This window comes from Neomonachus schauinslandi, chromosome 10 (assembly GCF_002201575.2).
Source record: "Neomonachus schauinslandi chromosome 10, ASM220157v2, whole genome shotgun sequence".
Lineage (NCBI taxonomy): Eukaryota > Metazoa > Chordata > Mammalia > Carnivora > Phocidae > Neomonachus > Neomonachus schauinslandi.
The window spans coordinates 74,894,539-74,921,463 of record NC_058412.1 but is presented as its reverse complement, the minus strand read 5'-3'; the positions used below and the strand labels follow the sequence as shown (position 1 = coordinate 74,921,463).

Genomic DNA, 26,925 nt, shown 5'->3' with positions numbered 1-26,925 from the left:
ATATACCTTTATGCCATGTTCCCATCTCACAAAAGAAACTACATCTGGCTTACTTATTCTGCCAAACAGCTAGATGCTGTAACTGGAATTTTTTAAAAATCCTAATTCACTTTTTACACATTTACTCAATCTATATAACGGGACCTACATCCTGTCAGGACTTCCTACAATTTAAAGTCTCCTGGGAGGAATGTTCTCAGCAGATATATTACTGTACACTTCCTGTCCATCTTCTGAGCAAGGCAGTACGTTACTTGGCATATGGGCATGGAACCATATGTACAGTGACAAGCACTTTCTAGATTTCTTACATTTTTTAATCACAAATTTAAAAAACAGTCTCTTTGAAAAGCTGTTTGCTGTAAATAAATCTGAGTCAGAGATAAAAAGTGCAATTAGGCAAATTAAAAAAAAAAAAGACAAAAAGCAGTGTGTTAGTGTGGGGGAAATTAAGGAGAACGAGACCTCTCAGACTGGAAACCTAAATGTTTTGCATAAAATAAACATTACAATTGGCACTCAGTTTGAAACTTTATATATGCCCAAATAAACTAAGAATGGGGTTTGTGGTACTCAATAGGTAAAATCAGATCTACAAAAAGTTTTTGGAAATACGTTTTATTCTTTTTTTTTTTAAAAGATTTTATTTATTTATTCATAAGAGATAGAGAGAGAGAGAGAGGCAGAGGGGGAAAAAGACTCCCCACTGAGTAGGGAGCCCAATGCGGAACCCGATCCCAGGACCCTGGGATCATGACCTGTGCCAAAGGCAGAAGCTTAACCATCTGAGCCACCCAGGTGCCCTCTTTTTTTTTTTTTAACATCAAAAATAGTACTTGGTTCTGGTTTTACACACACACACACACACATACACATACACACACGTAGCTTTTAGTGTAAATAAGGTAACTATACAAATAGAGAACATGAATTTGTGGCACATGCCAGTTTTAAAGCCAAGTGGCCCATCTACCTGACGGCTTGGACCTCAGAAATGGCCAGAAGTAGCCACCAGCATGGAAGACACTCTGCAGTGGGACATGTCCCTCCGCAGTGCTTCCCCACTGTTAAATGGACCAAATGACCTAAGCAACAGGATTTTTATCTTCCATTTTTAAGGACCCTTTCTTTCTTTCTTTCTTTTTTTTAAAGTAATCTCTACACCCAATTTGGGGTTCGAACTCACAACTCTGAGATCAAGAGTCGCATGCTCTACCCACTGAACCAGCCAGGTGCCCCTGTAAGGGGCCCTTTCTTAGGGCTCTTCTCACACAACTACATGAACGGGGAATTCACTGTGTGAACTTCTTTTGCATTTCCAGTACAAGAATGGAGCCAGAACTGACTCTGTATCAACATCTAAAAAAGTAAACAAGTAGAGACAAGCAAAATCTTCAGTCTCTACAGTGTTTTTAGGTAAGGTACTGAACCAAAGCTCTTAACATGAAACTCAGTACCCTGAACAAGCCTGGCTTCTAGCATCCCTGATCTGTCAGCAAGTCAAGCACAGTACCTTTCCTGGTCTCTGAGAGCTCCTGATACAGAACACCAAGAAGATTGAAGTTTGTTCAGCAATCGCGCCACATCTCTAAAAATTGAAACATCATTCAGTAAATGAAGGTTTTTGATAAACAAGTAGACCAAGGTGAATATGTCCAATTAACAAAGTTCACAATAATACAGTAATGTATCATTACCAAAGGGAAGGCCTAATCGTCAACCCATTTTTGTACAGTAAGAAAACAGAAAACAAATGGGTGCTACGCTGAGCTCTCGGGACTATGTCGCCCTTGGCACTGCAAGTATAAAGTTTGTTTAAACAGAAAAGGGAAAAATTAAACTAATGCTTCAACAACCACAGAATAAGGTTTAGGACTGCAAAGAAAGAGGAAAAAAAGAAGCACTATTCCTCTCCAATTATTCTGCCAAGCATTCACAAGTGAGCTAGGGATCATAAGGTTAATTATACATTTAATAAGGTGTCAGGGAGATAACTGCTCGTTTCTTTATAAAAATTAAAATGTACAAAGCAAGTTCTCTTTAAAGTATAATTACCTACACTTATGCATACAAAAGGACTGATTTCAATCTCTCTATTTTATAAAAGGCTTTCATTGCAACAGACAGCCAGCGCTTGAGAAAGAGACAAAAGTTAAACTCAAAAAAAAAAAAAAAAGAAAGTTTATATGACAGACCAGATAAATCAAGTGTCTATCCAATCTTAGATGCTACAGTAAAATCAAATATGGCAAGACAATATTTTAGTTTACACTCATCACAGATGTCATTCTTTTAAGTTTCTCAAAGCACACTGCTCTTTCAAAGCTTTAAAACACTGTCAATGCTAAAACGAATAGTACAAAAAGAACTTTTGGGGACACACAGAGAACATTTACATTATAAACTGATGTTTTCGACATCTGTGAATAAAGTATTCTTCGCTGCAGCAAGAATAATCTTTTGCTGTTTGACAAGCAGGTAAAGGATGGGTAAAGGGTTTCTCGTCGGAAGCCTCCGTCTACTGAAGGGATGACAACGAAAAGACCATGGGGGCTACATCAACACACAGCTGTCACCAGGAGCGCGACAGGCCGCTGTGTGAGTGCGGCTCCGAGGGCCCAGGCAGCACCCCGCCGCCTCCCAGCTGAGGCTGTTGTCAGCATGCACTCCAGCAAGCGCCCGGATGGTGATGGCTCGGGACAAGCTGGCAGATGAAAGAGCAAGTGCCACTTTCTGAAGAACCATCAAAATAGTGTGTTAAAGATGTATAATCAGAGACGCACATCCCCCTGGTAGGTACACTGAGTTATGTACACACCAGGATAAAGCCTTAGAGTTTATTCCTTTCAGATGGAACTTTTAACATTAAAGGCAGCAAGGGAAGACAATGAAAAGCTTCCTGGAATCCCTAAGATAAACTGCCTTTTCTGTTACAAAAAAAAAAGGGGGGGGGGGGGGAGGGGGGGGGGGGGGGGGGAAGGAATCAAACCAAACCAGACAAGAACATTCCCAATTAGCTGGAGTTTCTCTCTGTCCAGGAACAGAAAGTAAAAAAGCCGTAGAGGCAAGTGCCAATTTCCACCTTTTACAAAACCGTTCACACAGAGAAATTTCTCAAAACTCCCTTTAAAAATGGCTTGGGTTCTGCCAACCAAATGAACCTGAAGGATCCGAACAAACGAGAGCTCCAGCACAGGGGTGCGGTTTCACCTTCCCTATCTACCACTTAACATGTTTCGCAGCTCATAAAAACGGAACTGAACATAATACTATTTACTATCAGAAATTGGTCCCGGGCCTCAATTTGACACAGGGAGTCTACACAAACACAGCCGTTGGCGGGATCACGGTGACTGTTTGACTGCCACCTGCTGGGAAGGGCTCCCCAGCGGCGCCTGTTTGTGTACATTGCCAGTGGCAGCTCCGATCACCCACCGTTCTGTCGGCACTTGGCACAGCTTTATACTTAGTGCTGTTAAAATGGCATGAATGCAGTTGTCTCCTTCCCCGAAGATTGCTAATTTAACTGAGAGTGTGGGCCACAGAGACCTGCATTTGTCATTTAATGTGTCTGTGACACACAAGTGAATAGAAAGCAAATTCAACTCTTAATAAACCTTGAATAAGGCACTGAGAATGAGTATTCAAGTGAGAAGCTGTACTTGAAAAGCAAACATTTCCTACTTTTTGTTTGCAAACTGTGTTGCCATGGTGATGCACAGTCTTTAGCGCATTAGAGAAATTAAAGTAGGAAATCAAAGGAGTGGTTTTGCATTACCTATCTGCACAGAAACATTTGTCTTTAAATCAGTCAGCAAAACACGTCTGCCCTCACTCCCCTTTAAACCTAAGGGGTTCGGCATTTCTAGCATGGACTGGCATCTTTAAAACCAGCAGCCTCCAACTTACAATCCAGTCCGTGTCATGGGACCTTGATTCACACTGAATGTACATGTTCTAGCAGCACCATGCTCCACTGCCGGCAGCCCACCCCACACCTAGGTCTGGTAATTTCTCAATTTACTTCTCACAAGCCCCAAGCCCCACTGCTCCAGGTGTGGTGAGTCATTACCTGTAGGAGAGCTCTGGCATCATCCACCTTGCCTGAATCCAGAAGCTGAAGGAAAAGATCAGTGACAGGTTTGTAAACTGCAAACTGATTGGCCAGTCTCTCTGCCATGATGCTTACTGAAAAAGTAACAGGTAAGAGAAAGCTTTTGTTTAAACAGTGGTATAACTCATCCACAAAAGACATCTGGTCCAGGCTGACCAGAGAGAAAATGTGCTTCTGTGTTCTTTAGCAAGAACAGCTCACTTACTTACTCTTTTCAACGGCTGCTTCCAACTGCTCCTCTATTACTTTTCTGAATAAGTATGCCAAGCCAAAGTACTGGGGTTCCACAGTTTGATTCTCCGAAGTAAGCATATTTTCAATGTTTTCTATTGCAACATCTATGTTATTGCTGTAAGACAAAGCAAAATAAATTGTAAAAAAAAAAAAAAAAAAAGTCTTGCTTTTGTATTAATATGGCAGGCAGTTTTAGTATGAGAACTTACTTCGGGACTCACACATACAAATACTTCAGGAAAAAAAGGAAATATAAATACCACTAACCCGGATAAAAACCACTATGCAAATTGAACTTAATCACATGGAGGTGGCAAAGGCAATCACTAGGTAGTTCATGCTACAATAACTGAAGTAGTTGCTTATTGTAAAACACTGCTCTGGAGACAAGATCGAACACATATATAGAAGAATCAATGACAGTAACTTAAGAAAGTAGTTTAGCTTAAATATCTAATTTGATTTTGCAGCTCTTGGGGTATAAAATGAAAACTTATTTTAAGTGCTATAACTTTGGCTTTATGATCTACAACTACTCCCTACTGCATGAGGTGAAGATCTTGCATCATACCTCAGGATTCTTAAAGAATCTTCATGAGGTCTTCAAAGGTCTACTTTTTTTTTTTTTTTAAAGATTTTATTTATTAGAGAGAGAGAGAGAGAGTGAGAGCAGGAACACAAGCAGGGGGAGTGGGAGAGGGAGAAGCAGGCTTCCCGTGGAGCAGGGAGTCCGACGTGGGGCTCGATCCCAGGACTCTGGGATCATGACCTGAGCTGAAGGCAGACGCTTAACGACTGAGCCACCCAGGCGCCCCCAAAGGTCTACTTTCATGTCTTTCAACCACGGTCACATCAATTTGTTTTTGTCGGGTATCACACACATTTGAAAAATAATCAGTTTATACTAAAATTCTTAGAAAAAAGTATCTTTACAGTTTACATTTAAAAAAAATCAATGACATAGCCTTACTTAACAAGTTATGATGTAAATGATCTGCACGATTATCTTTTTGGTCAAGGTACTCCTTGATCGATACTTTACGTTATGATACAGCAATCCAAACCCAAATAATCAATTTTATGTTAGAATTCTTACCTAACACATATGAATTCTCTAATAAAAATGAATACTGTTACATTTTCTTATGGGTTTTAGTGAGATAATTATCTAATAGTGAATAAAAACACCTTCTCCACATCATATAAAACTGTTTAATATGGTAACATTCTAAAATTCATCCAGATTTACTTGGATAAATAAATAATAATAAAATAATAAATGAAATAAATGAAATAAAATAATAGATAAATAATTTCCTTGATCTTCTGACTTAACATATCTACATTTTCTTATTAAGGGAAAATTTGAAGTTCTGTCTGGGGGGAAACAGTTTTAAAAGGGAAAAACAAAACAAAACTTCTCTGCTCAGAGAAATGGGAACAAACAAAAACCCCTTCAAAAACAAACATTACATTTTAATGATCACAACCCATTAACTGTATGTGAGGTTAACTACTAAAGAACACTTAAAAGCATGAAGAGTGTCAATTTCATAATCATCCCACGAATCTTAAACTTGAGCAACGTACTCTGCTTGCCAGGCTAGTAAAAATCAAGTACTTATTTACTTCTATACAGTGGTGAGTCTACGCAAGGAATCTAGAGATGGTGGTAAGAGAATCACCTCTAAACACCTCCCTTTTTATGGGTGTGTGTTGACAGGAGGGGATGCGTAGAACGGTGGGGAAAACAGACATGCATATTTTCAACAAGCTTGTGTGTCCCTCCACTTCTGCAATGTTCTAGTAGAGTGTCACCCTCAAGTGTTGCTGACAATGCAATGAACTCATTTTCCACATTTGTGTCAGTGTTTCAACAACAAGGCCCTGCCCCGTATGAATGAGAAAAGTTATCAACTGTGGAGAAAGTTTCATGGATTTAAAAATTTTGATAAATGTCATTCTAAGGTCTAATTTAAAGCTAAAACACATTTTATAACATGTAATTATTCCCTAATAGTTAGAGAACAATCAGCAACTGGCATCAATATTTCCTCTGCAGTTGATATGGCTTCTAATAGCCTAAGAAAGGTTTTAAAAGGTGGTATTTAAGATAATGCTCCTTCCAGTATCCAGGAAAGGAAAAGTTGAAAATACTCACTTCTTTATTTGTGCCAAAGCAATGTTATTGATGAAAACCATATTTGAAAGTCCAATTGAATGTTCAAGTCCATCTACCATCTTCTGAATCGCCTGTATGCTTTCTACATCACCCTTCAAGGCACAGGCCTGAATAAGGCGGGTCACTGCTATCCTAGAAGGTATCTGCTCCAGATCCAAGGCTGTTTTTAGTGTTGTTAGAGCCTCTGTAATAGAAGAGGAGGCGACAGAGTTTTTCTTTTATGAACCGTACTGCCTAATGCATTTTGAAAACCAGCTTTTAAATACGAGCACCAAATGGTTACACACAAAAAGCTGTGAATAATTTATTCTAGATTACAGAAAATATTAATACTTTATGAGAAGCCTAAAAAAAAAAAAATTGATGATTTATTTGACTATAAAATATCAGAGACCAGGGAATTTCTTCCTTAAATAATCAGAGAGAAAATACAAATGCTACTGACACAATGTGGGTTCCCTTCAGGGATAACATTCAGGGACTGATTTCAAGGAAACTGGCAAGTTCCGAAAAATATAAATCAGAATTTTAAAAATTAAAGAGTCTCCCAAAATACTGTTAACTTCTACCACATTCATACTTTCCCAGACTTTTTTACACTCAAAGATTACCTGATTATCAAAATCTCCTAATATCCCAAAGATTCTTCCTTGAAAAAAATGTCTCTTTCTTGTCTAAACAGGATCGACTATGCAGCCGCCGCCAAACTGCGCCATTCAACTTCCACACTAACAAATTCATTTTACATGATTGAACACTTAGTAGGTATTTGCTGGCACTCATTTTTCAAAGAAAATACAGATCATCAGATTCTCGTGGCTATAGCCACAGGTTTTTTTTTAAATAAGTACCTGATTATGGATAAATATGGAATATCCTTTCAATTTACGGACTCATGTGCCAGTGTAGCGAAATCATTACATTAAAGATAAAGTGGTAGACTGGAGGGAAAATTTAATACTCAGCATAACAATCACCACTACCGCTACCAAGAAAAACTTCATGGCTTTTTCAAAATTAAAGCAATGTATCCTAGAAAAACACTAAGACTCTGAAGGCAGCTTCCAAATGAGAACAACCTGTCTTCTACAGAAGAATAGGGAAAGGGTAATAATTAAACAGTGTATTAAAAGTGCTACAGTAAAAAACATAATGCATTCAGTGTTTATTACTGAGTAAACAATTTTTAAATACTCCAGATTCTCAAGTGGGGAAGAGAAAATAGGTAGTTTAAAAGGCACATTCACCAAAATTTTATAAATACACATGCATATTTAGGAAACAAAAAATGTTATTTATTAGTAATATAACCTATTTAAAAAAAAGCTTGATAAAATCTTCTTAACTGAAGTAGTCATAGATAATCAACTTAAAAACGTTCTTTTAACCAAGAGTACCATCTGCTAGGGAGGATCTTCTCACCACTGGATCAAAATAACAAAAGAAAGATAACGATAGTGATGATAGTAACTAGCATAAACTGGACCTTTTCTACCTTTGCTGAGCATGCAGACACAGCAGTAAGCAGCTACACGCACAACTACCCTTCTGAGCTAAGTACCAATTTTATAGGTGAGAAACTGAGGTACACAGAGTTTAAATAATTTGCCCAAGGTCATACTGCTAGAGACCAACCCCAGAATCCAACACCCCAGAGCCTGCATCTATGGGCGCATGTGTAAATGAGAGAGAGAGGAGGACTGGGGCAGTTGATCATTTTACGTCTACCCAAAGGGAACATGGGACCTTAGAACCTAAATCAAATTCCCGTGACAGGACTCGCCCACTGTATAGTTCAGGACCTAAGGGACACCCAAAATGGTATACCCATCCACACTCTCCCCCTGAGTCCTTTTCACAGTCACCTTAATTTCCTAGTAATAGTGATTATGTTGCAAAGGTGTCACAAATCAGCTATTAATATTCCAGAACAGAATCTGCTTATAAAATTACATTAAGATTAAACTGGCTTTATTTTTGTTTTAGATGGGATGGAGAAAAAGAAACCTGAAAAGGAGAAGGGGATTTCACAAACTGGGAGCTCCAGTCAGCCATGGGGACTGTGCCAACACCACTCCCCATCCTTGCTGACGAGCATCATTAGGTGGTGGCAAAAGGCGCGGGAGGTGGCATGTGGGGATGGAGGCGGCTGTGTCACGGCTCCTGCTCCCAGACAACCTCCAGCTGAACGGAACAGCTGAGAAGAATAGATGTGAAATCACATCATCAAGCTTCCTGTAGTTTCCACAGGGCACCAAACATACAAGTGAAGGACAGGAGTTAAATTAAACTCAGTTCTAAATAAATGAATGAATGAATGAATGAATGAATGAATAAATAAATAAATTCAGTTCAGATTCAGCTCAAAAATTAACCCCCCTGAAATTAAAAAAGTGTTGTATCTTTACCTCCATGTCTACAGAAATAAAGGTTTTTTTTTTTTTTTAATCAAAAATGAAATGAAAGCTTTTAAAGTTTTAGTTAACAAGCTCTGCCCAAAAGGGCTATCTAGATGGGCTGGCCCTGCCTGGAGAGTGCGGAGGTAGAAATTTTGCAAAAAGAGGAATCACCATTTATATACTCAGTCCTAATCAATTAGGAGGACGTCTAAAGACCAGCACATTTAGGTATTATAAGTGACAGTAAAGCTGCACAATTAGCAACTTCCTCTCAGGGATGTGAAATTATTTTATAAACACGCAAGTGAAGAATAATATCATTATTACAGTCCGAGGAAGAAAGGAGATACCAGAGTGAACAATTAGAGCCTTTTCAACGTTCCTTAAAGATTTCCTGCGTGGGTTTTGTGGTATTGGCAACACTGTGGTTTTAACGGTTTTATTGTATTGATTAAAATTCAAATGTAAAGCCCAAGAAGAAAAGATGTCTACCTAAATTTAAGAGAGTCACTGTTTTTCCCCTTGGGAGCTCACTCATAAGACCTCCAGATCCACAGATACCCTCCACCAAACAAACGGCCGGCCCCCTTCCCAGTCCTCCCCAAAGTCATCTCTGCAGTTTTCTGCGGTTATCTTAACATTAACTGAAAAACGCTAAACTCCAAACTCCAAACAAACATTGTATTTTATTGCTGCTGGTATTATGAACTATTGAAAAAGTATTAGATTAAGTTTTAAAAATCAATATTATAATCATTTGGTGCACAATCCCACACATTTAACACTCAATTTAACTCATTTGCTATCTCACACACAACCAACACAATATGCAAGAAACAACTGCTGGGAATTGTTTCAGATGCTCTAAAGTATGTTAATTTCCAAAGCAAAATGACTTGTGCTGTGAATTTTAACGCACTTGAAAGCCTGTACTTTCTCTCGTTCTGGAACACAAATTTTGCATGTCTGAAGAGCTGTGATTCATCTTAAGAAAACCCATCTTGTGTTAAATGGAATGGAAACTGGACTAAGTGGTCAAATGACAAGTACATTCATATTCAAGCTGTATTATAAATGCATGTACAGTAATTTACGTCTCTCAGCTACCACAAAAGGCTCTTGATAAGCAGGTAATTTGCTAAATGGACTCCTTTATCCAAGTATTCGAAGGGCGTTACAAGAAAAATCTGCAGAGGCATTAATGTGACGTAAAGGTCAAGCATTGTGACATACCTTTCAAATAATCCCGCCTAACTTGCGTTATGATGAGGAGGCTGTTGGCAGCATCGTTCAGTGTGAAGCCCTTGATGTGGGTCTCAGCGCTAAAAGAAGCAGACATTTAGAAAGGAATTACTGACATGCTTCTGATACGATAATAAATGGTTGAGCACCAAGGTGAAATTATAAAAACTACTGTTCGTATGTTAAAAATATTGCTGCAAAATATCGACCTGGAGACAGCTTTTGTGTTATCCTGTCAATGGTTATAGAAGGATAATTTTTTTTTGCATTCTGACAGATGACAAAGTTGGAAATGAGCAACAAAAGAAACAAAGTACAAGATTTTTTTTAAACAATCGGTTCAGATTCTTGAATGCTGACATATTAGATGATAAAATAACTGCATGCCCTGCATTGTTCTGCTGTATCCTAAGCTGGATACTTTTTCCTCTTTTCTCTACATTCACCATAATTATAAAATGTAAAACTATTCTTTCAGCAACAAAAATGAACATTTATTTTCAGCACTGTATATTTTAAATATAAACGAAAGCATATTACTAACTAACACCGTATCATTCGGTTGATTAATTTTCAAATTTCTGTCATCTAGCTACATACAGTTTTTAAAGGTGATCGTAATGCAGAACTAAAACCACTGTTACCTTAAAATTAAAAATTTCACAAAAGAATCTTGTCCCAGACGTTTAATTTGAAACAAAACTCCCCAACTTTTTAAAACTCAAGAGCAAAAATCGCTTTACTTATGGCTAAAACCTACGTGATTAAAAAACCACCCTGGCCTGAGATGATCTCTGTTTGCTACACTGTTTGCACACCCCTGTGATAAAATTTCGGCATCCTTAATGCCCCCAGGGTTCATCTCCCGATTAGGAAATCTCCACAGGTCACAAGGAGCAAAAGCAATTGTGGCCGTTTGCCTTATCAAGCTGAGCGATGATCTTGCCGCCAACAACCTCGGCCTGCCGACATGAACATCTAGGCTGAGCGGATTGCAAGTAAAAGCAGGGTCACTGCTAAATTATTCTCGTCAATCCCAAGAAAATCCTCCAAAGACACTGTGACTTGCCCATCCTCTCAGTCACTTCCAGCCTCGCAGATTCACCACTGCAGTCCCCGGGCACAGGATTTTCTTATCCCCCCGCCCCACCCCAATCCTCTTAATCCCACCAAAGCACCCATTGCTCAGTTTGACTTTTTTCCTTTGTCCCATCTGTCAAAGCTCTTAAGTCAACAACTCCTGCATGAGACTATAAACTGCATAAAATAAAGGATTTACTTTCTCAATCTTTAGCAGGATTAAATAAGCAGAAGACACTATTAAAATTAAGCTCACTTCTTAAGCCAACATTATTACATGTATTATACCATATTTACATGAAAATATTACCTAAAATTCATTGAAACCATGCAGTAACAAAACTTCCCTTTTAATTGACATCGACTGTGAACTATCAGCCTTTCAAAAACCTCAAAACACGAACAGTTTCTTTTAATAATCTCTTCCTATCTCAAGAAGCTGCCTATTCGTTACAAATATGAAAGTGGGGATTAACAGAAAGACAGAAACTCTCCCATTATATACTGAACATCTATATCTTACATATGTACAAACTGACCAATCAAAAGCAAAATATATTCCAAACTGGAAAAAGGAGAAAAACTACAGAAAGTACTGGCAGAGATCTCTGTGTTGAACAATAAAAGAAGTTTATGCTTCTGACCCATACTTTGGATCTTTCCTTTTGTAAGTAAAAAATCTAGTCTAGAGCTGTCAAATCAAACTTCCTGTGATGATGAGAACATTCCTTATCCGTGTTGTCCAATAGGGTAGTCGCTAGCTGCATGTGGCGACTGTGATGGAGGAATGGAAATCGCAATTTCCTAAAAATACAGTTTAGTGTTATCAGAGATTTAAAATAATAATCTCCCTTACTGCTCTTCTTCAAATAAGCAGTGCCCCTCCCTTGAAAGAATTCGCTATATCTAAATTTTGATTTTGAAACATGAGGAAATGTAACTCTAACTAAAAATGAAAGAGAGCTGGCTAGTTTTTTAAAGGCTGCAATTACTGTTACTTTTGAGGTTCCATAACTGGTGGGAAAGGTTTAAATGACCTTGTTGATAAAACCCCCGAATGAGGGCGCCTGGGTGGCTCAGTTGGTTAAGCGACTGCCTTCGGCTCAGGTCATGATCCTGGAGTCCCGGGATCGAGTCCCGCATCGGGCTCCCTGCTCGGTGGGGAGCCTGCTTCTGCCTCTGACCCTCCCCCCTCTCATGTGCTCTCTCTCTCTCGTTCTGTCTCAAATAAATAAATAAATAAAAATCTTTAAAAAAAAAAAAAAAAATTAATTAAAAAAAAAAAAAAAGAAAAAAAAAAGAAAAAACCCCCGAATGAGCGTGCTTCATTTTTAGCAATACATCAGAGACAGCAAAGGTAGAGCAAAAACAAAGACCGCATTCTTTAGTTTGCAGAGAAAACTACTGCTCCTAAGACTGAACAAGTGAGATCACGCAGGTAAAAACAATAGACTTAAAAACAAACAACAGACGGCTCTCTGTGGACTGACAGTAACTGTCGAAATACATGGGGGTACTGCTACCTGCCACAATGGCTCATCTGGTCACACCATATTACAATAAAGATGGCCATAAAAAAAAACAATTCTTTTTTAACCAAGAGCACTGAATACACAACTGGAAGAAGAGATGACCCCGATAGTTAGAAACTCGAACTTCAACTACCACTTCTGAATTTCCAGCCAAGTGTTACTTTCAAAATAACCCAATGTAGATCTAACCCAAGATACATTTTTAAGATTTATTTACTAGAGAGAGAGAGAGAGAGAGAGAGAGAGAAAGTGAGCACGCGCGCGCACGCGCGCACACACACACGAGCGCCAGCAGGGGGAGAAGCAGAGGGAGAGAGAAAAGAAGAGAACCTCAAGCAGACCCTGTGCTGAGCGAAGAGCCCAACTTGGAGCTTGATCTCACGACCCTGAGATCATGACCTGAGTTGTAATCAAGAGTCAGATGCTCAACCCACTGAGTCACCCAGGCACCCCCCCAAGATACAATTTTTTATAGTTAGATAGAACATGTTTTCGGTTCAAGGAAAAGCATGTGCATCTAATCCCCAGATTAGGTGCCTATAGGCATGGTAAGGCTTTGCATCTAGGATTCTCTTAGGCCCACCCAGCTATATGTGAAAGGCAGCTGCAAAATACTCCTGGAAGGATAACATAGCTAAGATAGAAGTGCCCTCAAGAGTACAAAAAGGCTTCACGAAGATCTAGAGAAGGAGGGAAAGAAAGATCAACCTACATTTTACACATCGTACTTAGAAGGGGAAATAGAAGGGCTGTGCTTGCAAACATCTTCTAGATCAGCAGCTTTCACACTTGTGTGATCAAGATCCACAGTCACACATAGAAGAAATGTTTTACACTACCTACCAGTGCACATATAAATAAAACTCACAAAACGATCTTTATCACATGAAGTGCTTTGATATTTTCTATTCTATTTAAACAAAACGTCGGTTCTGTCCCACTAAAGAGAGATTCCGTGACCCACGTACTGGTTACAACTGCAGTTTGAAAAACCACCCATCAGTGAGCCATCTTCAGTGAAAGGTACTTACACTGCATGAATGCTCTAGGGTGAGGCAAGAAAACCTTTCAGCCTCTATTTTTAAATCTTATTATCCTCTGAAAAGTTTCCATTTTGTGAGTATGTTTTAAAATACTTAATATGTGCTACATTAGCACAATTCATTATTAATGGTATCTGATCAAAATGTTTACATCATGCGATTACTGAATCACTTGGGTGATTATTAAATGCAGATTCCTGGGCCCTGCACCAGATCAAATGAATCTGAACCTTTGGGGTAGGCTGTGGGGAATCTTTTCATGCTAAAAGAATGTGAGGCTCACTGTTCTAGGACAAGCCCAATTAAAATGGGGAAAAAAAAAGATAATCTGTATTTTGGGGAAGTATTTCAGGATCAACCTCAGGATTAAAAATTTAAAATAAACTTTCCTTCTTTGCTTCTGTCCCCTCACTGAATCAGACCCAGTCCTCAACACAAAATGCGCCTCTCTTTTCTCTGCCCCCATTCCTCCCAAATCACTGTTGCTTTAGAACGCCTTTGATTACCATGGGCAGTGTTAGGGTAGAGAGTTTAGGTAATAATTTTCTGAGAAAAGTAATTTTAGGAAAAACACCCACCCCCTTGATGATTCCAATGACTACAGAGGACGGTACGCTGTTCAATGTCAAATTTTCCAAGTCACTAACTGAGCATCTCTTGAGTATTCTAGAGATATGTAATTTAATTAGCAACTGAGTAAACACACAAATGAGATACAGAATACATTAAAGACTTGAACTGTTAAAAAGTCTTCGTGTGACTGTCCTTGATATAGGACATGCAAATGATTCAAGACCATAGATATATATATGGTGTGCATATGTGTGTGTATACATACATACTGTACAGATCCATATACACTGTACATCATATACACTGTACGTGTGTATCTATGCATTCCCACAGACAAGTACAGTCATATGCATTTTTCAAAATGTAATGAAACACAAACAGTAAATATGTCCTTATGGTGCATAACATTACACTAGCATTAACAACAGATTTTCCAGCAAACTGCAAGAATGGCAAGCATCCACTTTTTAGTCAGGATTCTAATATTTCAAAAGTACTGTGACTTAAAAATTTTGAAGGCCAAAGCTGAGCCAAGAGAGATTATTTCAGAACTTGCAATACACTAGGAAAAGGCTGACCTTCGCCACTGAAAATAAGGCTACAAACTCATCACCAGGACAGGTCTACATTACAGAGCAGGTCACTGTGATCTATTCCGTTCTAGGCCCTTTCTGGTTAATAATGCAACTTTTCGTGATAACTCCTTGGGGATAAGACAACAGAGTCCATTCACTGACACACCAGGTAAGAAAACTTTATTCTTGTTCCAATTAATTTTACTCTAAGGAACTAGCCAGAGACAAAACCCCTACCACCACCACTCAACAGATTTCTTTTTTTAAAATCCAAAATCAAACAAAAAACACAACAGACAGTGAAAGAGAAAAGGCATTTAAAATATGTTGAGCACCTATATCAAAATCCTAATGATAGCTGATATTTTTTTTAAGTGACAGGTTTAATAAATGGACTAATACTTACAATTCTTTCACTTGTACTGCTTCTAAGAAACTACCCTTCTCCAATAATAATTTTATAAGACTGCTGTAAGTCTCACTGTTCAACACAATGTTTTGCTTTTGTGCCTTCAGGAAAGTAGTATATGCATCTACAAAGGAAAAAAAAAAAAACAAAAAATGAGCTGACGTTATTCCGAAATGTCAAAAAGGAGGGAAAACCCCCTAGAGCAAAGCCCCAAAGCCACATATGTGTTTGTCTTCATGCTCACCCACCATACCACTCTCCAGAGACACATACACTGACCAAAACAGCAGAAGCAGTCACCCTTTTCATCGTTATAAAAACAAAGTCACAGTTTTGGACACTTTACTTAAGCCATGTGGCTGGTACCTGAAAGGATTTCCCTTTTAAAATTACTTTTCATACTAACTCTCTAAAGTCAATAAATTTATTTTCATGCCAATAAAAACGAGCAATAGCTCTTTTGAATTTGTCAAAAGATGATACTAGTTTCAAAATCAATTGCAAAATGTATGGTAAAGTCCAAATACACCAGAGGTATAATTTAGACTGAGGGGAGCAAAAGATGCATTTTAAAGCAATCTTTAATCTATAAGTGGGTGGTTACAATGGTTAACATTTCAACACAATAGCATTAAAGTGAATATAGCCTATAATTCTAAAATTAGGAGATCAAATTATTTGGCTACGACAGGACTTATACAAAAACATACAATTTTCAAATATACAGGTATCTAACAAGTAAACTAAGCAACATTTGTTTGACTGATTAACAGTTTTATTTCACTTGTTCACAATAACTGTCAGTGAATGAAAAGATGTTACCAAAAGAGAAGTAACTACACTTTTCAGTCACTTACTTTTCTGAAATAAAATTGCCTGGCTATAAACATCCAACTGAATCTATAATCCACTCTCTGGTGTGTATAAACAAATCACAATAGAGATGGGGCACCAGTGAACTATCATGTACGACCTTCGGTGAGTATAAAGCTCAATGTAAGGAAATACAATACACACAACTAGGAGTGAGCATGATATTAATGCTCAGAAGAAGATTCTGAGCTACTTTAGAGGTTTCTGAACAAGCAGACATTATATTTGTATTTCAAAGTTAGGGCAGTTTGCAAAAGCCCTTCAATTAAACTGAAGTGACAATGTCAAAAACTTAATTCCTTCACACTGAGCTCAGAGAAAACTAGAGAAAAAAGGTATGACATTAATATCTGCATCTTTTTTTTTTTTTAGATTTTATTTATTTAGTTGACAGACAGAAAGAGAGAGAACACAAGCAGGGGGAGCGGCAGGCAGAGGGAGAGGGAGAAGCAGGCTCCCCGCTGAGCAGGGAGCCTAATGCGGGGCTCAATCCCAGGACCCTGGGACCATGACCTGAGCTGAAGGCAGACGCTTAACTGACTTGAGTCACCCAGGCACCCCTAATAGCTGCACCTTGACCAAGGAGAACAGATAAAACCTATCATTCAGTCCACGATGCTCCCTTTTACTGGAGCTAAGAAGTTAAATGCAGTGCAATTACTGTCTACTCCCCAACAAGCACAGTTTGCTCAAGGAAAATATACAATAAGCACAACTGAGTATTTAACATTAACAAAATAATCTAGGAAATCTTACTAGATGTTTTCTAAAATTGTTATTTTAAAGATTTATTAGAGAGAGTGCACACGCACTCGCACACACGTGAGCGGGGGAGGGGCAAAGGGAGAGGGAGAAGAAGCAGACTCCCCACTGAGTGCAGAGCCCAACACAGGGCTTGATCTCAGATCTCACAACCCATGAGATCACAACCTGAGCCGAAATCAAGAGTTGGATGCTTAACCAACTGAGCCACCCAGGTGCCCCTAAAATTAAAAACTTTGTATGAAATTGGATGGCTCTGTTTATTACTCTCTATTAGTTGGAAAAAAGAAAGAAAGAGCTGTCACTGTAATGCACCACACTCATTTGCCACAGGTTTCTGGTGTGAAAGTCAGTATACTAAGCTATCAGAAATTCGATAAAGTACTAACACGAGCAATCAATTTTCAAAATATTAATGTTTTGCTAAGCATTCAAATCCTGAGATATACAGAAAACTAAAAACTCTGAAGAATTAACAGGATAAAACCAGTTAAATAAATATAAATTGTATACTAAAACTAAAATAGGGGTACGTTTATAGTAATAAACAGTGCATTGTATTTATTTAGTTAACTAGTTTTTACTTAAATAAAAACAATTTTTGAAAAGGTGACAGACATGAAGGAGTTATAGAATCTTCAAACAGTTAACTATACACTAATTTTACACTCATTTCAGTCTAATCAAAATTCCACTATTGAAATAGTACTAATGGTCATAATTAATTTTACATTTAGGTTTAACATATATATGGTGAAAGACTCAAGGATGTATATATGCAATATGCCGCAAAGGAAAATGATCCAAAGAATAAAGTTACTATTCATGATTGAGAAAGCATAAGAGCTTGGCTTATTCTTTCCTCGTACACTTTTATGTCAGTGTCATAAAATTCTAATTAAGTAAAGAAATTAAGAGGTTCTGTAAAATTCTAAATTGATTCTTTTCTACTGAACAGAGCTCAAAACTGTCAACACTAAAATGAAAAAAACAATCTGCTGCATAATGGTTAAAGTATCATAAAGCATACTTGAAAATCCACACAAAACTGAAGGAATTAAAGATGATGTCAGCATGCTATGGAGAAAAATTAACAAAAGTAAAGGATACAACAGTAACATAAGATTTTGAAGGAGTACAATGAAGTCTAAATGGAAATGTCTATAAGGTAATAGGCAAGCTGATATCAGAGGGTTCAAGATGGTCATAAAAATTGTAAAGTAGGGGCGCCTGGGTGGCTCAGTCGGTTAAACAGCTGCCTTCGGCTCAGGTCATGATCCCAGGGTCCTGGGATCGAGCCCCGCATAGGGCTCCCTGTTCAGCGGAGAGCCTGCTTCTCCCTCTCCCTCTGCCTGCCTCTCTGCCTACTTGTGCTCTCTATCTCTCTGTCAAATAAATAAATAAAATCTTAAAACAAAAAAAATAGTAAAGTAGTCATAGTAGTGATAGGCATTCCACTTCAGGAAAGTTTACCACGAGAGTAAAGGAAGAGCAAGACACAGACCTCATGTCCTGCCTCCATCCTTGAAATAGTGCTTGATCACTTCAACATACGTGAGTATGGTGCTTAATGCCCTAATCATTTTCTGCTTTCAAATAAATGTGAAATCTATAATAAATATATTTGCCAAAAAACATTCATGATCATGCTATTTTCAAAGTATAATTTTTGATAAAATGTATGCCTATTTTAGTTTTTATTATAAAAGATTTCAAACGTACAGAAAAAAATAAAGAATAGGGGCGCCTGGGTGGTTCAGTCAGTTAAACATCTGCCTTCGGCTCAGGTCATGATTGAGCCCCACATCGGGCTGCTCCCTGCTCCGCGGGAAGCCTGCTTCTCCCTCTCCCACTCCCCGCTTGTGTTCCCTCTCTTGCTGTGTCTCTCTCTGTCAAATGCATAAATAAAATCTTTAAAAAAAAAAAAAGAAAGAAAGAAAAGAAAAATATAAAGAACAGTATAATGGACCTTCCATATGCCCATCACCTATATCTAACAATTACTACCGTTTTACCAGATTTGTTTATCTTTGTTCCTTATGGCTTAGGTATTTTAAAATATATTATAGATATCTTGATTTTTTTTTCATCTCTCAGTACTTCATTAAGATCTCAAAATTTAAGGATACCGTCCTATAAATCTTAACACCACTATCATATCTATAAAAATGAGATAGGGGCACCTGGCTGGCTGAGTCAGAACAGCATGAGACTCCTGACCTCAAGCACCATGTTGGGTGGAGAGATTACTAAAAAAATAGAATAAAATAAATAAACTTAAAAAAAATGAGATAATTCCTTAATATTATCTACTACTCAGTTGATATTATGTTTTCCCAACTACCCCAAAATGTCTTTGTTAATTTAAAAAACAAAAGAAAATAATTAAGATATTTAAGTTCCATCTCTGTCCTAGAGCACTACTAATTTGTTAAATGGGCTTAGATCCTATGTTGCTATTAGAAGACCCCAGCATATAGATTTACCTTTGCTTTTCTTCCGTTGGCAGGCACTCAACAGATCTTTCTGGATATTACTTTCTGCACGTGAGGGTGATGAAGAATTCAGGGAGTGCTTTTCACCCTCATACCACAACTGAAAGACAAAAGTATACAAAACCTTGTATACAGAGCGATCTTTTTAGTATAAAACTGGGCTAATTATGCCCTACAGTTATACCAAAAACAAAACCTGTTATGCTTACTATTAAAAACAAATTACCTCAGGTACATCAAAAGGAACCTCCTGATTACTGTTTCTAAGGATTTCTGCTAATAATCTTAATGTCTTTGCACGAGGAATAATATTTTCTTCTTGCATTTTATTCCACACAGCATCAGCTCTTTGCCAGTCACCATTTAATTCTGTAAAATTTGATTAAGCAGAAATTAATGAACATACTAAGTCGAATTCATAAAAATGTTTAGAATTTTTTCCTATCTTATGTTGAAGTAAAGCATTATTCCAAATATTGCTTCCAGGGAAAAGAACAGGATGATTGTGGACCAAAGGCTTAAAGACTTCTTTCTGGGGACGCCTGGGTGGCTCGGTCGGTTAAGCGGCTGCCTTCAGCCCAGGTCATGATCCCAGGGTCCTGGGATCGAGTCCCACATCAGGCTCCTTGCTCAGCAGGGAACCTGCTTCTCCCTCTCTCTCCATCTGCTTGTGGTCTCTCTGTCAAATAAATAAAATCTTAAAAAAAAAAAAAAAAAAAAGACTTCTTTCTGATGCCTTTTGAGTTTTCAACAATGGGAATTCCTTACCTATTAAAAAACAACAACCCCCACCCCACTTTACTACACACTTTGAAAATCATATTAATAAAAAATCTGTCTTTTTAAAGTTACCGAGAAGTTGCCCATTGCTGAAATCAGAAACAGAAATAGGTAACAATTCAAAACTATGCCCGTGAGACTTCGGAAAGATGATGTGTACATGTATATAGTTAATACACAGCTGGAGGTCTAAAGTGATTGAAAGTGCACAAATATATGATTTTCTTCAAAAGTGTCAAATCAACAAATCCTTTTCACTTAGTGGATAGGGAGAATTCTGTCTCTTCTGCTGACTTGAAGGATGTCTATGACACTGTGTGATAGATTTTTTTATCCCAACAAATAATGCCGTCAGACTAAATAAGTATTTTGGGGCAAGGGAAGTTTATTGGAAGGAAACAGGCAGATTCCTTCACATTGGATAATGAGTTCCTCTTATGTGGTAACCTAATCTTCACAAATAGCAAAAACTTAATAATCAAGACTTTATTTTTAAACATTCTAATAGGTTTTGAAAAGAGAACAGGTCAAGTCACTTAATATAATAAACTTTTGCTTGTGAAAAACTAGACCGAAATATGAAAAATATCATGACACTAATTAAGTTCAATACAACAAATTAAGCACAAAGAAATACTTTTTTAACTGTGTTTTTAAAAATTTTCATATATGAATAAAAAGTATCTTCATTGTGTATAGTCAGCTCTAGGAAGGGGGCTGTTTCAGAGCACAAATGTTCCAGAAAACATAGGTAAATATATTTCTCAAAAATACAACAATACTAAAAGAGATAGAATTTTCCTAGATTCCCCCACACCTGTCCAACTGAAAAGCTACGTTTTGATAACTGATGACTCCTGGAAGTAAAAAACTCAAAGAACAAAAACAAAATACATTCATGCTCCATCAGAAACCTACAACAAAGAAAACGGTAATAGTAAGAAAATTTCCCCTGGTCATACACAGATTGCAATGATTTTGTACATACTTTGATAATAAAACCAGTCACTTTAAAACCCTTAAATTTACAATCTATTTTCAAAACAAGACTCTGATAAGCTAATTATGCTTTTCCTACATTAAAATGTTTTCATGTGATGTAAAATTTAAGAGTAACTTTTCAAGTATATGAATATATAAAAACTAACTAGATTAAATAAATGAAAAACAAAACCCCAAGCTCCAGCATCTTTAATTCTATAGAAGAGAAAAGGTGGAACATTCTGTCCCCTGCCAGAGGGTACACCTGTGGACTGTGGAAGACAGGGAAGGTTTCCAAAAACTGGAAACAGCACTGCTAAGGTGGTTTTTAAAGAGATTCATTTTTTATTTTTTTAAGATTTTATTTATTTATTTGAGAGAGAGAGAATGAGAGAGAGAGAACACATGAGAGGGGATAGGGTCAGAGGGTGAAGCAGACTCCCTGCCGAGCAGGGAGCCCGATGCAGGACTCGATCCCGGGACTCCAGAATCATGACCTGAGCTGAAGGCAGTCGCCCAACCAACTGAGCCACTCAGGCGCCCTAAAGAGATTCATTTTTTTCCTTTTTTTTTTAAGATTTTATTTATTTTTTAGAGAGCGAGCGAGAGAGAAACAGCATGAGAGGGGAGAGGGTCAGAGGGAGAAGCAGGCTCCCCACTGAGCTGGGAGCCCGATGCGGGACCCGATCCCAGGGTCCTGGGATTGAGGCCCCCATCAGGCTTCCGTCTCAGCAGGGAGTCTGCCTCTCCCTCTCCATTTGCCTCTCCCCCAGCTCATGCTCTTTCTTGCTCTCAAATTAAAAAAGTATTTCAAAATACATGAAAATTAGATAGCATATATAACATGAAACAACTCATTTATATTTACACACACACACACACACAAAACAGACAGACATAAAACACACGCTTTTTTTTTTTGCTTAAAGGGAAAAAACTTCTTGGAAATATGTCTGGATCACAAAATATGTAACAAAAATTTGAGACAATCAAACTAGTCGGTGTGCCAACATCTGCACCTGTGTGTAAATCCTTACAAAAGGCAAAGAAAGATCATGCCTTTCTGACGTAATAGCCGTCTGGGGCCTAAAATCCCTCCTACCAGGATAACAACGATCATACTTGCTACCTGAAGAATCAAACAGCCATAAATCTAGGCTGTGACCAAGGACTGGGCACTCTGCCTCTACAATCCCATCATCACATTCCTGGCACTCATGGTTCCCCCTCTTTAAAAAACAAGGCGGGGCAGGGGGGGTGACTAGGTGGCTCAGTCGTTAAGTGTCTGCCTTTGGCTCAGGTCATGATCCCAGGGTCCTGGGATCAAGTCCTGCATCAGACTCCTTACCCAGCGGGGAGCCTGCTTCTCCCTCTGCCTGCCACTCTCCCTGCTTGTGCTCTCTCTCTGACAAATAAATAAATAAAATCTTAAAAAAAAAAAAAAAAGAACAAGGGGGCTAACTACTAAATAATCTCTCAGAACTGGTTAAGCTATTCAACCCAACAACTTTGGACACTACTGTAAGAATACACAGAGTAGTGGGGCTGTAATTTATGGCTATATGACCAGTAATAGTAACAGTTGGCACTGTGCGCACAGTCTCTGTGGTACTGAACTAAGAGATGAAAACTTCTAGTTCAGGGTTTTAATTGTAAAACTAAGTTTTTACATATTATTAATGAGATGGGGCCATTTCCAAATTATGGTCTGATTATGGTCTCTAAATAAGCTTCCCTCTAAAATAAGGAATCCAAGTCTGGGATAGAGATGCTATATAAGCCTGGATTGTCTTGTTCTGCCTGAAAACAATCAAAGACTAGAGAGGTGTGTCAAATGACATAGGAGCCAACTGGTCAAAGATGGAACAATCTGAGCACCCAAAAGGATAATGATTGCAATAACCTGAAACACAAATATATTTTTAAGAAATTCATGAACTCACAAATTAAAAATTAATGGGTCAACTTTGGAGGTTCCAAAGGCACCGGCACTTAAACTCGGTATTAAAGAGAAAAGGCATTGATCTCTCCCTGTGAATTTATTTCATATTAAGTATAAAAGGAAGCCATAAAACCTAATATAGAGTATGAAACATGTAGCATATAAAACAATCAAAATAATAGGTATATACGTAAAAAGTATAATGGATAGAAATATAGAGAGAAAACACTGGAAGGATGGCCAATTGACAAGTTACCTCTGAGGGGTGGACAAAATGACATTTCCACTTTTGATTCTGTACACTACTGTATTGCTTGAATCTTTAGTAATTTGGAATATACTCATTATATAGCCATTCAGTATAGTCATTTGTAGGTAATAAAATATAAGAAAATGTTTATACTATAGATTTGGTCAAAACTGTATTAGAATATAATCACATTTAAAAAATTGTTTAGTGATGAGTCTGTGTATCAATATGCATTTTTCTGGAAAAAGATCTTTTTTTTTTTTTTTTTAAAGATTTTATTTATTTATTTGACAGAGAGACAGCAAGAGAGGGAACAAGAGCAGGGGCAGCGGCAGAGGGAGGGGGGAAGAAGCCGACTCCCCACCAAGCAAGGAGCCCAATGCGGGGCTCGATCCCAAGATCCAGGATCATGACCGGAGCCGAAGGCAGAACTTAATGACTGAGCCACCCAGGCGCCCCTGGAAAAAGATCTTATACACATGAACATATTAGTGATTATGTGATTTATAGAAGTGACTGGTAAGTCTACTGGAGGACTTAATAAAAAGAAAAAAATTGGTCTAACCTCAAAAAGTCCTATTAAATTCTGTGGCCCTGATGAAGATTTTTCTCACCTTCTCATTACTGCAGTTAAGACTGTCAGAAATTATGAAAATTGTACAGTGTCTAGTGATACAATATAACATTCTGTGATAAAATTCAATCTGGCCTCTAAAATTAGCCTCTGTTGAAGACCACACACTTGACAATCATCTAGACCTTTCTGATATTCCTTTCTTGCACCTGCCTTCAATAGAATAAATGTCTCAAGATGAAAACATGAGGAATAGTTAGATTACTTACTATATAATTTTAGCAGACTGTAGTACAGCTGGTCTCTATCACATTCAAACAGCTTCTGTGTCAGCTCCACTAATTTTTCTAGAATTGCAACCTTAAAAATAAGATTAACAACAGACGGATCTAGACTGTGTAAAGGATATATTTTATAGTTGACAAATCTCAGTTTAATAATCCTTCAAACAAGCTTTACCCAAAGGGCAGATTAACTTCACTTCAAAAGTTAAAGAGCCGAGCACAACAATGTGAATGTACTTAATGCCACTGAAGTGAACACTTAAAAATGGTTAAAACGATAAATTTTATGTTATATATGTAGCTTACCACAATTAAAAGCAATTTTTTTTTTAAAGATTTTATTTATTTATTTGACAGAGAGAGAGCACAAATAGGCAGAGAGGCAGGCAGAGGGAGAGGGAGAAGCAGGCTCCCCGCTGAGCAGGGAGCCCGACGCGGGGCTCGATCCCAGGACCCTGGGATCATGACCTGAGCTGAAGGCAGCCACTTAACCAACTGAGCCATCCAGGCGCCCCAGCAATTTTTTTTTTAAAGTTAAAAAGCTGAAGGACTCTGTAGTCAAGAACAAAACATGAACAGTATTCTGGTTAAGGGAACCTCCATGAAGATGCATTTTGAAGAATTCAAAGATATTTGCGGTAGAGGGCTCAGTGAGTATATCCTCTATTATTAATAAGAATACTCCTCCACCCAAGTGTTATACTCCTCTTCCCCTATGGCTTTCACTTGGCAGGATATGAACAGATATCTGCACTGGAGGAGACGTCAAGTAGAAATTCCACTGGGCTCCCATAAGTGACTCCTCTGGTCACTAAGGACTGAAGCAGATTTAAATTGCAAAGGAAACAAGGTTAGCCTGCTCAAGTCAACAACTAGGATAAAGCAAGCTAAAATCTTCAGGGCCCAAATTAAAACTTTTAGGGATTCTACTGAACCTCAGGAACAAGAATTAAGCTACTGCTTATTTGGAAAACCAAAATAATGCTGCTTCCATTAATAAGGCTGTATGTCCCGAAATCCCCTAATGCTCATATGACATGTAGAAAGGACACCTGCTTTCTACTCACAGTTTTAGGTGCTCGAGACCAGAAATTAAACACAAACCTGATTACTTGAAATACATCTATCACAAAACCACTGAAGTCTTGTAGATCGAGCTCTAATGCCTGGAGTCTGTAAAATAAAATCATCACATAACACATGAGGTAAGGCTTAGCTAAATGTTAATTTTCCCTCAAAGACAATAGTTCTCTTTCTAATGAATTTGCTGCCTCCTTCCCAAATACTATAATAAAAGAAACCTATAACTTAATACCACTGTTACCAAAGACTTTTAGGATCAAAACAGAGCATAAACAATAACCTATTTTTAACCAGTATCCAGAAAATTTGGGTTATGTCAAAATGTTGCTTTGCAGGTCAATTTTCATTCCATAAATCTTTAAATATTAAAATGGTTAAACTTTCTTTAGTTCAAAAAGAAACCTTAACTCGGTGAACTAAATCAACTCCAAAAGATGTCAAATTAAACACACACACACTTCAGAGATCCCAATGGATTCAGGAAGCAAAAATTATTGTTCCACAAACTTATTAACCATCATCACAACAATAAACCAATGGCTTTTACTTTTAAAAGAAACATGCTTTGTAAAATTTAGTGATAAAAGTATTCTGACTACCACGAATGCTTGCCTACTATCTAAAACTAAATGTGTAAAGAGTGAGGTACTTAAAACAAACTAAGGACTTAAAATTAGTTCACAGTCTTAGTTTATTTCAATTACTGAGATATATGTTATATCCTCAATCAGAAATTACTAGGGTTTAGTCAGTAACTCTGGCTTCAAAGCACTTATTTTATAATTTTGGATACTGGAATAAAAGGCAAACTAATTCACACATAATTCCAAGGATTTGTCACTCTAACCATAGTATTTTCATCATGTGTAAGAGGGTTTCCCCATTAAATACTACATTTCAATCACAGCATTATGATAAGAAAACTACATACTCATTAGCCCTGGCTGTTCCAGTCTAGAGGAGGTACCTCCACTGATTTCTCCACTCAGCTCTGTTGACTAAACCAGGGATCCCTCAAATCTGATCTCTTATTTAGAAGTCCTCATGATTTTTTATTCCTTAAAATAATACTGTACAATGTTAAATTAAGAAACGAAGCAGACACTAACATCTCAGAGCTTTGGCAGAATGACAGAAAAACTGGTACAGTACAAGTTGTAAAAGTGTTCTCATTCTGACTGTGCAAGTATGCGCATTTGGGATACTTGGGAAATAAATGCTGAATAGATCAACTGCTGAAATATATTCTCAAATATCATTAGTATGTGCATTTGCACACAATTTCTACTCAAGGATTTTCTCACATTACCTCTTTGATTTCACATGCATTACACTGAAAATGAAACCAAATGAAATCAAATGTATACAAAAAGCCCTTTCAAAACTACTGCACCGTCCTCTTTAGAAGAAGGCAAAATGCGAGGACTACATTCACTTACAACTTCAACTTATTGCTGATCCAAATGCCAATGATTTAAATAGCACAACTTTTATGGTAAATGCTTCCTTTTTGTGGCT

General features: G+C 37.7%; 1 protein-coding gene across 1 annotated transcript in view; it reads right to left on the bottom strand.

Moving 5' to 3' along the window:
• LRPPRC (leucine rich pentatricopeptide repeat containing) overlaps positions 1 to 26,925 on the bottom strand; it is a 105,200-nt gene that overhangs the window by 6,910 nt on the left and 71,365 nt on the right. Inside the window, exons 26-35 of the mRNA XM_021701168.1 lie at positions 25,429 to 25,497; positions 24,310 to 24,400; positions 19,740 to 19,882; positions 19,505 to 19,613; positions 15,381 to 15,507; positions 10,163 to 10,251; positions 6,510 to 6,714; positions 4,324 to 4,463; positions 4,073 to 4,188; positions 1,514 to 1,588 (exon numbers count right to left, since the gene is read on the bottom strand). Coding sequence (XP_021556843.1) covers positions 1,514 to 1,588; positions 4,073 to 4,188; positions 4,324 to 4,463; positions 6,510 to 6,714; positions 10,163 to 10,251; positions 15,381 to 15,507; positions 19,505 to 19,613; positions 19,740 to 19,882; positions 24,310 to 24,400; positions 25,429 to 25,497 — 1,164 coding nt within the window. The remainder of the gene's footprint in view (positions 1 to 1,513; positions 1,589 to 4,072; positions 4,189 to 4,323; positions 4,464 to 6,509; positions 6,715 to 10,162; positions 10,252 to 15,380; positions 15,508 to 19,504; positions 19,614 to 19,739; positions 19,883 to 24,309; positions 24,401 to 25,428; positions 25,498 to 26,925) is intronic.